At 44.2% G+C, this 14,531-nt stretch overlaps 1 protein-coding gene across 8 annotated transcripts in view; it reads right to left on the bottom strand.

Annotated features, from left to right (window-relative positions):
- Window positions 1-14,531, bottom strand: part of LOC119178803 (proteasome adapter and scaffold protein ECM29) — an 881,180-nt gene that overhangs the window by 755,535 nt on the left and 111,114 nt on the right. For all 8 annotated transcript variants that reach the window (XR_012895350.1, XM_075895092.1, XM_075895224.1 and 5 more), the window contains exon 5: window positions 12,981-13,022. Coding sequence is in view for 7 of the 8 variants with exons in the window: in XM_075895092.1 (XP_075751207.1) it covers window positions 12,981-13,022 (42 nt within the window). In the remaining variant the exon portion in view is untranslated. The remainder of the gene's footprint in view (window positions 1-12,980; window positions 13,023-14,531) is intronic.

Genomic DNA, 14,531 nt, shown 5'->3' with positions numbered 1-14,531 from the left:
CCTCTCATCATGGCGCAAGGTGAGAAGTACGCTGCAATGATGAATATTGAATCGTTCAAAGCGTCAGAAGGGTGGTTTGCGAGGTTTGTTCGAGAGAGACACGAACTTGTCTTCAGGAGTGTGTGCAGCGAAAAGGCCAGTGTTGACGAAAGCGCGACCACCGAGTGGAGAAATGTGAAGCTGCTGGAGCACATCGCCGCATATGAACCACGTGACGTGTTCAATGCAGATGAAACTGCTCTATTTTTCAGAGCACTGCCCGACAAGACGGCGACTTTCAAAGGGGACGCGTGCATTGGTGGCAAGCAAAGGATAACTGTGCTTCTTGCCGCCAATATGACTGGCATGGAGCGCTTGCCACTACTTGGCGTCGGGAAGGCGCTTAAGCCACATTGTTTTAAGAACGTCAAAAGCCTTCCTGTCGAGTCCACAGCGAACAGAAAGGCATGGATGACATCGGACATTTTTCGCGGCTGGCTGCAGCAGTTGGACCGGCACTTCACGTCGAAGGACCGCAAGATAATTATGGTTGTTGAAAACTGCAGTGCCCATAACTGTACAGTCGAACTGAAGAGCATCAAAGTAGTTTTTTTGCCGCCCAACACTACGTCTGCTCTTCAGCCGATGGATCAGGGTATCATTCACTACGTGAAGTCGAAGTACCGCAAGCACCTGCTAGAGCGAATGATCCTATGCTCAGAAGCTGGAAAGTTGTATCAAGTGGACTTACTCGGCGCAGTGCACATCATCGCCCACGTGTGGAAAAACACTCCGCCGCAAGTTATTGCCAACTGTTTTCGGCACAGCGGTTTTGTGAGGCCCGAGCATGCAGCAGTAGCTGACGATGGTATCGAGGAGGTGTCAGCCGAGTCCACCGACGATAACTGCCCGACTTTCGATGCTGTCCTTCCCACAGATGTGACCTTTCAGGACTACATCACGATTGATAATGGTGTCGCCACGAGTGGTCTCCTGACCGATCAAGAGATTATTAATGATGTCATGCGCGCCCATGAAGATCACGATTCCGACGAAGAATCATGCGAGGAGATACAGCCGCGACCTCATCACACCTCACGGGAAGTCTCGAAGGCGCTGTTAATATTAGAGGACGCTTGCCTGAACACCCCCGACAGCTTGCGTGCTGTTGGCCATTTGGAACAGTTAAGAAAAATTGTGATGTCAGTCGGAATCTGCGCGAAAACGCAGACGACAATTACGAAATACTTCAACAAATAAAGGTATGCTTCTGCAGCTTTATTTTAAATGTTGTTTTCCCTGTTCATTCGTTAATTTGGCATTCTGTTGATTCAGACAGTTTTTCCTGTCCCGTGAAATCCGAATTAACAAGCTTTTACTGTATTTGTAATGCTGTACCCGTTCAAGTGATATGTTGTCCAAATGATAATTCAATCTCACAGGCAAATGTTTGTGGCTAAAAATATAAATTTACATTTAGTACTATTCAAAGACATACACCATGAGGAACACCAAGTTCGAATTGTGTTTAAATTGGTTTGTAGGCTTATGACATCATGTTCGCTTCTTATGTGCCTATAAATGACGCAGCCATCTGCACATAATCTGACATTGCATTGAAGACCCTGCACAATATCATTGCTATAAATCAAAAATAACTAAGGCCCCAACACAGATCCATGCGGCATGCCTGAAGTTACCGTTATTCCAGTTGACGTAAAGCCATTGATTATAACACGCTGCGTTCTTCCGGAAAGGTAATTTTTAATCCAAACAACTATTGCCGGTTGAATACAAAGAGATGTTAATTTATACAATAGCAAATCATGTGGAACAGTATCGAAAGCCTTCCTAAAATCTAAAAAAATGCAATCAGCTTGAAATCCTGAATCGTAGGAGTAAAAAAAGATCATGGCGAATATCAACCAACTGCATTGTGCAGGACAAGCCAAACCTGAACCCGTGTTGAAAAGGTGAAAAGAAACCATTGTTTTCGAGGTGTTTCATCACAGTATTGTGAATGGTCTGTTCTAAAGTTTTACAATATACAGAAGTTAGCAAAATCAGTCTATACTTCTGTATAGAATGTTTGGGACCACTTTTGTGAATGGGAACAACTCCAGCTGTTTTCCATTGTGTTGGTACGAACTACTGTGTAAAGATTTATTGAACAAGACGACTAAGAAATCAGGTATTTCCCGACGACATGCTTTGATTACCTTGACTGGTATGCCATCAGAACCTCCAGCTGAATTATTTTTCAGGTTACAAAGCAGCTTAAGAACACTATTGTACGTGACAGTGACCATGGGCATATTCTCGTAGGGTAAATCTGGAATTAGGGGAAGTTGTTTAGCGCGTGTTGGAAAACACTGTTTTAAAACAAGAGTTAAAAGAACAAGCCTTTTTCATATTTATCAAACACTGCTTCTCCATTGAATAAAGATTTGATATCACGTTCACCTCTTTACTTTAATAAATTCTTTATTAAATTTTAATAAATACATTATTACACTTTAATAAATTTCCGAAATTCTTTAGGACTATTTCCGAGAGCTGCATTGAGCGAAAAAATGTAATTTTTCCTTACTTACTTTAAATAAATGTTTTATTTCATAGCCTATATCACGCATTTCTTCAGACACACTCTGTTTGCAATTTTTTACATATGCAGCGTAGAGGCAGCGTTTCCTGCTCATTAAAGTTCAAATTTCCTTATTTACCCATGGTTTGTCATTTGTCGACTTGTTAAGAGTTGAGAAGGAATGTATTCAACCAAATTCATCAATGTATGACGAAAAATAGACCACAAGTCATCCGTGTTAATTGACTCGGCAATTTCACAGAATTCAGGGTAGGAAAGACAAAGTTCTTGAGTCAAAGACGCTTAATCACCTTGCTCATAAAAATAAGCGTTTCGATGTTGTTTGTGGGCTGATCTTAATGATTTGTTAGTGTAAGTGGCAACAACACAGTCTTGGTCACTGATACCTGGGATGACAACCACATCATGTAGCAATGACTCAGAGTTAGCGAAAATCAAATCCATCATGCTGGCGGAAGAGGGACCTTGTCTTGTGCACTCAGATACAAATTGAGTCGGATCATTTGTTGTGACAGGCTCTGAGAAAGAAGAAGACTGTGAACTCGAGTCGGAGAAGACAGGTTTGCCATTATTCCAGGCAACCAAAGGCATATTGAAATCTCCTCCAAGAATAAAGTCGCAGCTTATTGTATTTAAAAATCGTGACAACCCATCGAATGATTCTGGGTTGTTAGTCGAGCTAGGGGATTGGTTAGAAGGAACCAACTACAAAGCAATTTCCATTGTTAAGTCGGACCTTGTCCAAACGGATTCTGAATGATGAAAAGTAGCGGACAGTCCACTACTATAAAAAAAGTTCATTGATAAACATAAAAATACCGCCACCTTGTGTGTTCTTATCAGGTTGTCTCCCTCTATATCAAAGTTGTCTCCCACTGTTACTTTGTTACATAGAAGTCGCAAATACATGTGTTTCCATGGAGCAACAGCGGGGAATAGAAAAACTTTGTCATATTGAGGAATTCGTTATATAGAGATTCGTTATAATAACTAACTGTATATATTGCCACGTTTCTTCCTCAAGTTTTCTTATCACCTCGTTACGCTGTACGCGATTCTCAGCGCAAACTGCGCCTACAGTGTTCGAGAAGCTTCAGGGCTGCCATAGATCATTTTGTTGAGATTATGCTCACGTTGTGAGCATTTCAGATTACTCTAGAATCTACGTCGCCGCTAGCGATAACGCTAGAATGTTCAATGGTGAGTGTATAAATGCCGACACGCTTCGCCACTTGTCAGGTGATTGACGGTCGACGCTCTGCTTGCCGCTATAGACGTAAGACTTTGCCCAGGCGGCGCTGTGAAAAACGCTGCCATCGGCCATAATTGGGTAGTGCACAGAGAGCCGTCCGCAAGCGAATGTGCATAGGCCCTCCTTTTTCGTTGGTCTTGAGGCACAGTTTTCTGAAAATCAAGGACCTGGCAAGCTTCTTCCTTCAATCCAAGCTCGCTTCATAGAAGTAGGAAGCTCATCAAAATGAAATGCAGGCAGAATGCAAAATATGTTTAATTTATTTTTTGGCGAGCTGCACCTGGCTATTTAAGTGCAAGCGAGCATTGCATGACATCGAGTTCGAGGCAAGCACTAAACTTGGGCATACACATGATGCGAAAGCGGTGAAGTGCATACAGGAAAAATGTATGCGATCAGTGGTACGAAGCTCGCTTTATCCAGCACGAATGGCCATGGTGATTTTCGCTTTGCAGTTGCAATTTTCATCAATTTCTCGCTTACTGTGCACTTAGGTGTTTTATTACGCATGCTCGAATGCTCTATTGACAGTTGTCTTCAGTTTCTATTTACTGCAAATGGGGATACATGCATGTCCAGTTTCTCAGTGTAATACGAAAGGCAAAACCGATGCCTTTTGATAGCTCCAGTAATCCTGAAGACCAACAACAAATAAAAAGAAAGAAAGAAAAACTGTTTGTGGTTGCGATCATTTTGCGATTTACCTGTATGACGCACGTGTTCGCATTTTCTAGTTAAAGCCGGCACTTAGAGTCTTCAAAGCCCTAGAGTGCGTAATGCTGGGCGGTGGCAATAACTTCAGATTATCGGTGGTCGCAGCATGTGCGATGTTTATCGTGGCCGGGAGTCACATGTCTATATACTGTTGCCCGTCGTGCACCGCGGTCTGAGGGTCTGCTAAGCTTGATAATCAAAGTAACCACGATTCTCCATCAAGGCTACTCAAAACAATAACAGGAGACCTACATTATCACACTTACTCAAGCGAACGGGTGTGAAGAACGCGAGTATTCGCTTACCCAACACGACATGAACATGTTCGCAACGGCCTGTATTTAGCACTCTCGGCATTCTGCTTTGCGAAAGCTGTGGAAATCAGTAAAACTGAAGTCATCCACATTCGTGACAATTCCCAACGCAACAGCAGCGTCAACCGGAGTCTTTCTTTGTAGGGCGCAGAGTCGTTGTTTCTGCTCTTGTTTTCACCATCGTTCAGGCGAGTGAACCAGCAAGCACTTCACGGCGGTTTGGTAACGCGTCCAACTAGCGGAGAGAAATTCGTACCTCTTTTTCTGAGTGTTCTATGCTCAAATACATCTAATACTTACCTCAATCGTTGTTTCGTACGCTATCGTTGCACCTGGTTGCACAGCAAACTGTGCAAGGGAATCTGGCTTTGCACTACTCAAAACTGTGTCGACAGGGAGCTCTGCGTGTCCGCAAAACTCCAGAGTCGAACATCTATCAGTGCCAGTGTCTTGGTGTAAGCTAACTTTTCTTTTATGTGGCCACAAGTTCGGCTTGAATAAACAGTTTATTATTCCACCTGCAGTCAGCTCCCCTCGTCTACGTCACGACCACATGACTATATGCAGCAGCGTAATACCAAAGAAAGAAAGAACGATAAAGTTGTTTAAAACTGCATAGGTATCTATTGCACAGTTGTGAAAAACAAACATTGCTGTACTTTTTTATACTTTTTTGATGCTGCTTTAAATAAATTTTGCACCACAGCAAAACATACCTTGTGACGGTACTAGCACCTCGTGTAAAGTCGCTTTATCCACATGGGACACACAAGCAGCCGGCAGCGCCACCCTGTCGTTGAAGATAAGCATAGAGGAAAGCAGCGAGTCTTTGGGGCCTGGCAGAGTTCGCAGACGCATTTCTCTCACAAGCGGGTGCGTGGGGGCGATTGCATTGCATGGTCATAGCATGTCGTTTATGCGCAGCAGTACCTCATCGGCACTGCCTATAGGCAGGGCCCTTGTCTCGACATAGCGGGTGAGGTAGTCGGTAGCTACGACAATACATTTGTTCTGAGAAGTCGACACCATGAACAGCCCCAGTTAGTACATCCTGATAGCTGGAATAACTGGCAAGGTTGTTCAATGGGCTGCAGAAGTCCGGTTGGCCTAGTTGGCAGTGTGTTGGGTCGCTGACAATACCGGCAAGTCCTTATGGAATGGGTGACGTCGGCAGTGAGGCGAAGCCAGTAGTACTTTTTTAGTATGCTCACAGTGTGCCAATGAATTTATGGCTTCTGGCCACCGAGTTGTCTTGTAGAACTTCCAGAACCTTTGGAATCAATACTGAAATTATATTGAGCAGGTAGTTCGCTCAAAATAGCTAAAAGTTGTTCCAAAAAATGCCATTCTGCCAGAAAAATGACGCCAATCCCCCCTTGAACACTTTTGATGACGCCAATCCCCACATGAATATCTTTGGAACAATGATGGCCCTTCCTCGAGGTGTTGCACAAGGTCTTTGAGTTCTGGATTGGCTTGCTGTCATTCAGCAAAGTCATCCGCACTTAACGTCCTTAAGAAGCAGTCACTGTCCTCGTCATCTAGCGGCAGTCGGTCAAATGGGGCACGAGACAGGCAGTCGTCATCTAAATGTTTTCATTCTTTTGAAGGACAATAATATTTAATATATAAAGTTGTGGACTCCACAGTGTGAGGCAACTTGAGGGGTCCTTCAAGTTAGCTAGCTAGTGCAAGGCATGGTGGCTGCTCACAACATTGAAAGGCCTGCCGTAAATTAAGGGGTGAAATTTTGATGTAGCATCTATGATGACAAGGCATTCTTTTTCTGTTATGGAATGGTTGCCTTCGGCCTTGGTTTGCAACCGGCTAGCATAACTCATGGCCCTTTCTAGTTCATCAGTCCCCTGCACAAGAACAGCTCGAAGACCTGCGTTGCTTGCATCAATGTGATTATTTGTCAGTATATTTACTGAGGTGTGCAAGTATCAGAGGTATCTGCAGGTTTCATTTGAGTATTTGTAGCTACACTGGCCAAGGTTCAGCAGTTTTGCAAGGCCTATGGTGAGTACAGTCGACTTCTCTTAAATGAAACTCGAAGGGGATCCAGAAAACTGTTCCATTTATCAGAAGTTTCATTTAAGCAAAGTATACTAATTAAATTGACCAAAACCTTTATTCCAATTGCACAAACCTCATTTTACCCATGTGGATAAATAGGAGAAAAAACATTGGCCCCGTATCTGCATGTAATCTGCAAATGTCGTTGAAAGACAATAGTCTTGCGTGTGGAGAGAGTGAACAAATAATTTATTTGATGCTCTGTGCAAGAAAATCGGTGAATGGTATTCCGGAAGCGCTGCATTAGAGGGCCTCAAGCGTGCAGCGGAGGCGAACGAGTGCATCAAGTCACGTCACACGTGAGACATGAGCCCCATCTGGCAGTTTTTTAGAAAAACAAAGCGCCTGGCCCTGAGACGGGTGTGCGCGCCCGTCTCAGAGGTGATAAGGTGTAGAAAGCAAGGTGACAGGTAGGTGCCACCACCGTCTCGTCTTAGCAAAGCGCTGAAAACACTTCCCGTTCCGTGCAAGTGTTGCATGGTCAGCCCAGCGTGATAAGCGCTACTGTCCTTAGAATTACTTATGTCTTTTCGAGTAAAAGACAAACATGCACAATATATACGTGTTGTTATGGTGCCTCAGATATGCACAATCATTGCTTTTTAATTGACAAACGCACACGTATGAATGCTGATCCTTGAGCAACATTGGTGGGAAGCGCTGTCCTTTCATGGAAGGAAATTGCGCTTAAGATTTTTATTTCAAATATGTAGTAAAAAGACTAACATTAATAAAAGCTAGGCTTGTGTGAATAGTGAATTGTAGGTTTGAAGCACATTCAAAGGCAAAGAGCCATTTGTTTTGAACAATGTCAAATAGAATTCAAACAGTATTTATCGCATATCATAAAGAAAAAGGTGAATAATTGTCATGACCCAACTAACCTGCAAAGTAAATTTTAAAAAAGGCTCACGCAAATGGCATTCTCTTTGGTTCAAAAAAATTGGAAACAACTTTGAATAGTAACAGGATTTAGTTTCGGTAGAATGAGACTGATAGCTAGTAAAATATATTCAGTTTTGAAATTTACTATACTTGAATAGAAGCCAGTATAACACGCCTTTAAACTTGTATGGAGAGTAATCAATGTGAGGATAATATGCTATAGTAACCTTAAGTACGACTTCAGGACAAAGCGAATTTCTTTCAAATAAGTGTTTTCACGGCTTAGCACAACTCCACTGCAGTTATATCACCTTTACAGAAGGTTGAATGTGAAGGAACTTACACCTATTTATTCGTTTCGAATACTTTTAAATTTTCAGTAAGTTAAATTCGAATCAAAGTGAATTCAAGTACAACAACACTTGTACAAATATTCAAGGCACTCAAATATTCGTACAACCCTAATAAAAAGATTACACTGTAGTAAAACCGAAAGGCGGTGAGTTGGAACTTGATTACAGTGGGCAGCGCACAAAATGAAAACACACTATAGAAGGAGACAGGACAAGCGCTGGTCTCTTTTTTGAAGGGTGGGGTTTCGTCTCACCTCGCCAGCCATTGCAGTGATTGCAGGTGCACACCTCCTTTTGATCGGACCTCAATGATCGGTCACCATCATAATCAATGTACACGTGAGATTGCTGAGGCTTACCACATCGCAAAGGATGTTGGAAATTGCATTAGCCAGCCATCTATTGCCTTATCTGAACAAAAAATTTGTTTCATCGATCAGATGTAATGTTGCGCGGCACATGATCTTTTGTGTGTGTGTGTTTGTGTGTGTGTGTGTACATACACATATTACAAGGAAGCAAGAGCGGCGCTCAGGCACTAGCATGAGCTCTGCTAGCTCGAAGCGGAAAAGAAAGAAGTCAGAATAAGAACAGCCGGCCTGCAGCTAGGGTGCTGTTTTTTGTCAGTCTCATTCGTTACAATGGCACAGTACGACAACTGAACCTTAAGGCAGAAGTCACAGTCCCAACAACAGCAGCAAAATGCCGCTGGATGCCGTCGCTTCACAAAGTCTTACCGAAAAGGTACCGACAAACAACACGCTCTTCCACAGTCTCTTTATACTTGACCATCGCATTGGCCAGACGCACTTTCAACCTTTGCAGCCAAAAGTGAACAACGTGCCTTTGCAAAAGCCTCCAGAAAGAAAGAATGGGACGCTGTCACTACGACTTGCCAGCCACCAAGAAAACTTTACTCTGAAGTACATATGCAAAAGTAGCCAAGCAGCTGGTGTGTCTCAGCAGGAAGTAAGCCAAAAGCATGAGAGAGAGGAAGCTGGAAAGGGTAGTAGTATCTGTCCTGCTCCATTGTAATGATATAACGTGTGGTTCTTAATGTATGTATGATTGGGAACACGATCCGTCCCAATAAACAACAAGGCTGCTTGCAGGTTTAGGAATAATAAGACTTCATAAAAACATGAAACTCGCACACTAACGCACAGAGAAAACAGAAAACCCAACGGGAAAACAATGTGAACTAATAGCAGTCTCTAATGAGCTTTGATAAAAAGTCAGTCCTAGTCAACACAGGCTCACCCGTACTGAAGTCGAACGTGCCTGGCAATGAGAGAAGACGTGCGATGCTGGTAGCATTGGAGAGGCCAGTGGCGTCTTCAAAAGGCTGTCAAAGAGCGGGCGTTTTGCCGAATGGAGCGTCGGAGGCAGAGGACGTCAGCGGCCACGCGAAGCCCGCAGCTTCAACTCCTGAATTCTGTGCTAGAGCCTTGACACTCAGGCCCGGTCCCCCGACTCCATCTAACACTCAGTACTTTCTCCTCTTCTTTTTTTTTTTTTTCTTTCCCCACAAAACTTGAAACTCAGCACGTGCGCACATCTCCGCACACGCAACAGCGACTTCGTCGTCGTCTTCTAGTGCGCACATCACATCAGGGCACTACATCTTTTTCAGACGCACATAACAACCACCTGTGCTTGTGTTTGCGACATAACAGGCCCGCCACTTTAGGAACGCTTCCTAAGCCATGGCGTCTGGAAGCATGCTGCAGCAGGGAGCCAGTTCAGGGATGGCGTACAGGCCTCCTTGGTAACCGCTGACCTGCTGGTGCTACAAGCACCGTCCGGGGACGGCATTCAGGCCTCCTCGATGACTTGACAGTATTATACCAACACTTCTAATCATCGCATTCACCATGCTTCTATGATTTGGAACATCGCCGCCCTCATCGCTGCGACAACAGAATCATCCTCAGCCGCTGCCAATGGTTCCCCCGGTGGCTCCTTCGAAGGTGCTATGAAGATCATCTGCGAGGCCAACAACACTTGTATCAGCAACTGGCACCTTTGAACTAAGGAGTCTTAATGCCCATCGTGAGTACCGGGGTACCCCGTAAGTACCCCGTAATCTTCGCAGTCATCGCTCCTGGCTCCTTAGGCTCCTCGTGTGCCCTACCTACGAATGTCATGCGGGCCACATCCTTGCTTGCCCAGGAGCTAGATCGTTTCGCTGTGTGTACTACCAGGTCTCTGTACTCGGCACAACCATCTACAGTTGCATCGGAACTGCCACAGTTTTGAGGGTTCTAAGACAATGCTACTCAGCGAGTCGAAACGGTGAATGCTCTTGACGCCCACTATGCCTGGTCAGAGTGTCGAAAATGGCTGGTGGCCATCGACCACTTTGGCGATGCTGCTAAAGCCTGGCACAACTACGAAGGCATGCAGCAACAGTCATGGCTTCAATGGTGTACCAGACTGACTACTGTCTTTCAGTCACTTTCGCAAGGCAGTGCTGCCCTCACTGCCGACTCAAGTTGTCCACCGGGCACCTGAATTGGCACCTCGGCTGTCAATCACCCCACCTTCTCTCGATGAACCAGAGTGTGAAGGGTGCGGCACAGTTGTGCCCTTTACCAACGCGCCCATTCCCAGGAATCGAGTTCATGTGAGATGTGAGCTCGATGGCTCATCGCTGCCTTCCAGCCCAGCGGCAGACAATAGCGCCACCTTCAAGACTCAGCACTTAGCAAAGCCACCTCCAAACTCGACACCACATGGGCATGTGGAGTCATCGGCCCCTGTACTGCCAGAAGAGCCGCAGCCATTCCTTTTCTTGCTCTCTGATGAAGATCATGAGGGGCATAACCTCGGCGCGGAAGATACCCGCACCAGCCACACCAATGAAGGCTTCTTCAGAATGTCCCTGGGCAAATATGACTGGTCACTAGCTGTATTCTCCGCCCCAGATGGAAGAAGCTATGTTGGCATTTCCTACACCAGACAAGACCTACAAGCCACAGCAGTTGGCGAGGCCACTTCCAAGCTCACCAGTGCTTGAGCATATGAAAGGGCCAGATCTGTACCTGACATGCTCAGGCATTCTACTGGCCCCTTGAAGACAATACCACAACTATTAGACCTTTTACACATGTCCCTACTACGCAGCCCTGAAACAATGAATGCACCTTCCTCAGCAGCGCCATACATTACGGCTTGCTCGCGTCATGGCAGTGCATCGACATGAAGTGCATGCACTTCTTCAAAACTGCGGAGACACGTCCGACTATTGACGCACCCTCCTGAGTCACCATCGGCAGTTACATCTGCCAGATGCCAGCGTGGCCAAGACCAGCAGCCACTACGCCACAGTCAATGGCAGCCACATGAGGCTTCGACACCTCAACACGACCTGTCGTGGCATGCCAGAGAGACCACCCAGGCACAGCCAGTATCGACTGACAAAGACATTGTTGTCACATCATCAGACCAACTCGTTGCGTGGCCCAGATAGACTAGCACGCAACAGTCAATGCGGCCCTCCTGAAGCAATTGTCCAACTGCTACTATTCAAAGTTGCTTCGTCAATGCGGCCCTCCTGAAGCAATTGTCCAACTGCTACTATTCAAAGTTGCTTCAACTTCCTTGAAGCTCAAAAAATGGCATCTGCACTGGCCTTGTTTCAATTCTCAAAGGAACTGTCTACCATCCTTTACTGTTTTTTCCATTTTGTGTTGCAATAAAGAGCATACCATCTGAAGTGTCCAACCTTGCAGCTGTTTTCATAGAATGTGTAAAAAAATTTTTTAAACAGAAATTTTCTATGTACGTTCCGTCTTCTTCCATCGATCGGATGAACAACATTGGTTGATGAAGGTGATGACAATTGTACTGCTGGCGAAAGTCCAAAACTGAAATCACACGGGGTTTTTTCAGGCTATATCAACTTTTGCTTAATATTAAAATGAGTACATTGGTGGTCGTTTAAAGCATGCAGGCATTTTTCGTTGTTCTTATGAGTGGCAGCAGACGCAGCGCTCACGTTTCTCTGCCGTTTGCCAGCAGGCATGCAGGCAAGCGAACACACCAGTGGCAGCGCCACTGGGTGCCTCTTTCAATGTGCAAGAAGAAAATTAAAAACTACTTTGGCACAACCTAAAGCTGCCTAAGTGCGTAAACGGAATTTCAAATGACAGATGTTTGTTTTTAAGCAAAATCAGTCTACCTGCGTAGATTTCTTGTCCGGCCAATATATTGACCTACATTGCTGTTGGGTGACGCTAGTGGGCAATCTTAGTCAGCTACCATTATCAAATTTTATTTATAATTCATTTTTTATGATACAAAAGCATGCCCATTGCCACCAATATGATGAACGATCTCATTTTCGCCACAATCCGAAAAATTTTTCCGAGCGGCAGACAGTCTTTAACAAAATATTGTTCAGGTTAGCAAGATTATGAAAAATATGCCCATTTTTCTACATAATATGTGATAAATACTACTCAGTTGATTCGCAATCATTCCACCAAGATTATTGTTTGCTTCAAATTTGCTTCGAATCAAAAATTCGCTATTCACACAAGCCTAGCGTATGCAAATGAAATGGTTGACGTGACAGACTTGAAGGCCTTGCTACAATTAACCCAATTTACAGCTGCGACAGAGACGCAAGTGGTGAAGAGCTCAGTGGAAGAATCGACAATAGCTGGCATGATGCATGCGTTAAAAATGGCAGGCAAAAAGCCTGCATACCTGCTAAGCTTCCCTGGTCACCTGTGGTTTTCCCACTGCAGCTCTGTAATTCAAGGAACCCTTAAGACAATCGAAGGCATACGTACGTTGCCAGTGTCTTCATCTTGAGTTCAGCTGCGCCAGCAACACTGAAACAGACCAGAAGCAGAGTGTAACCTAGAAATGCAATCACATCTGAAACAAGTCAGTGCACCCGTCGTTTGCATTGCTTCCCTCCAAGGTAACCGGTGACGATTAGGTAAGTGGACCCTGCAAAGATTTTCATCAAATTGTGTTCCTAACTGATTGCCTTACTAAGCACAGCATCATCTTCATGCTGTAATGTGGCGCTAGCATTCATGCCCCTGCACAAGAGCACAAGAAGCTGGTTCCCACAAGATGCCACCACTGCCACGTACAACCATTTGCTCGACGAACCTCACATATTTGAATGGCTCACCAATAGCAGCTGCATTTCAGCTAAGGAGGATGTTAAAATAGCCACGTCAACAAAAGCACCTGCTGCTTCACTTCATTTTCAAGTGATCTACTAGCTGAGCAACGTTTCAATTATGTCCAATGCTAAAACAAAAATGAGAATTCATTAGAAATTGTTATGGTATCCAATCAAGTCGCCTATTTGTCCATAAATTTAGTAGTAGTAGTAGTAGTAATAGTAGTGGTAGTAGTAGTAGTAGCAGCAGCAGTAGTAGTAATAGTAGTAGTAGTAGTAGTAGTAGTAGTAGTAGTAGTAGTAGTAGTAGTAGTAGTAGTAGTAGTAGTAGTAGTAATAGTAGTAGTAGTAATCTTATTCTATTTCTTGAGATGGCAAAAGGCATTTCATACGCCTGACCACAACAGGACTAGAAGAGTGGCATGTGCACACTCTTTTACGGCCTGCGCACCTACTGAGAGAATAATAGGGCGGATTCTTCACTGCTCGTTGCAAGTGAGGGCACTTCAAGACAACCCACCACCCGCTCCCTCCTCTATTTTCTTAATCAACGGCTCACTTATGACCAGCATTTGAATCGAGGAGGAAACCCTTGCACAGAGGAGAGTGTCATTACGGAGGGTTGAAGAAAAGGTTGGGTTGCAGCACCATGAAGTAGCAGTGGCGAAAGGTGGGAACAAGACACGAAGCGCAGGCCGTAAGAGTGTGTGCGCGTGCCGCTCCTCTAGTCTGGCTGTGGCCTGAAAAAGACCTCTGCACCTCTAGCCTCTAGTTCGTCACAGATAAAGAATTTTTTTTTTTGCAGATATAACAGCAATAAAACTCTAACATGTCATGTACCACATGCGTACTAACAATAAAATACAGTAATCAAAAATATGCGACATATAATACCCTTGAAATACTGCAGATATGCAAGTCTTAAATATAAAAAAGAGAAAATAGAAAAAAAGATACAGAAACAATACTGGATGATTCGTATACCACAATGAAACAACACCTTCTCCAAACACTAGTGAATATGTTACAGTCCAACTTTACCTACTCTTTTTTACACAATATAGATAAGTGACGATAAGTTATTTCGTCAAATTAAAATTTATTTAAATTGTTTTTAAGTGTCCCTAAACTGACATCAAACTGCTAGACATTTTGGAATTCATTAACTAATCGTGTTGATTGGTGATGCAGCACTTGTTTTCCA

This window comes from Rhipicephalus microplus, chromosome 1, assembly GCF_043290135.1.
Source record: "Rhipicephalus microplus isolate Deutch F79 chromosome 1, USDA_Rmic, whole genome shotgun sequence".
Classification (NCBI taxonomy): Eukaryota; Metazoa; Arthropoda; class Arachnida; order Ixodida; family Ixodidae; genus Rhipicephalus; species Rhipicephalus microplus.
Note: the sequence above shows the minus strand (reverse complement) of the source record. Positions and strands in the feature narration are given on the sequence as shown.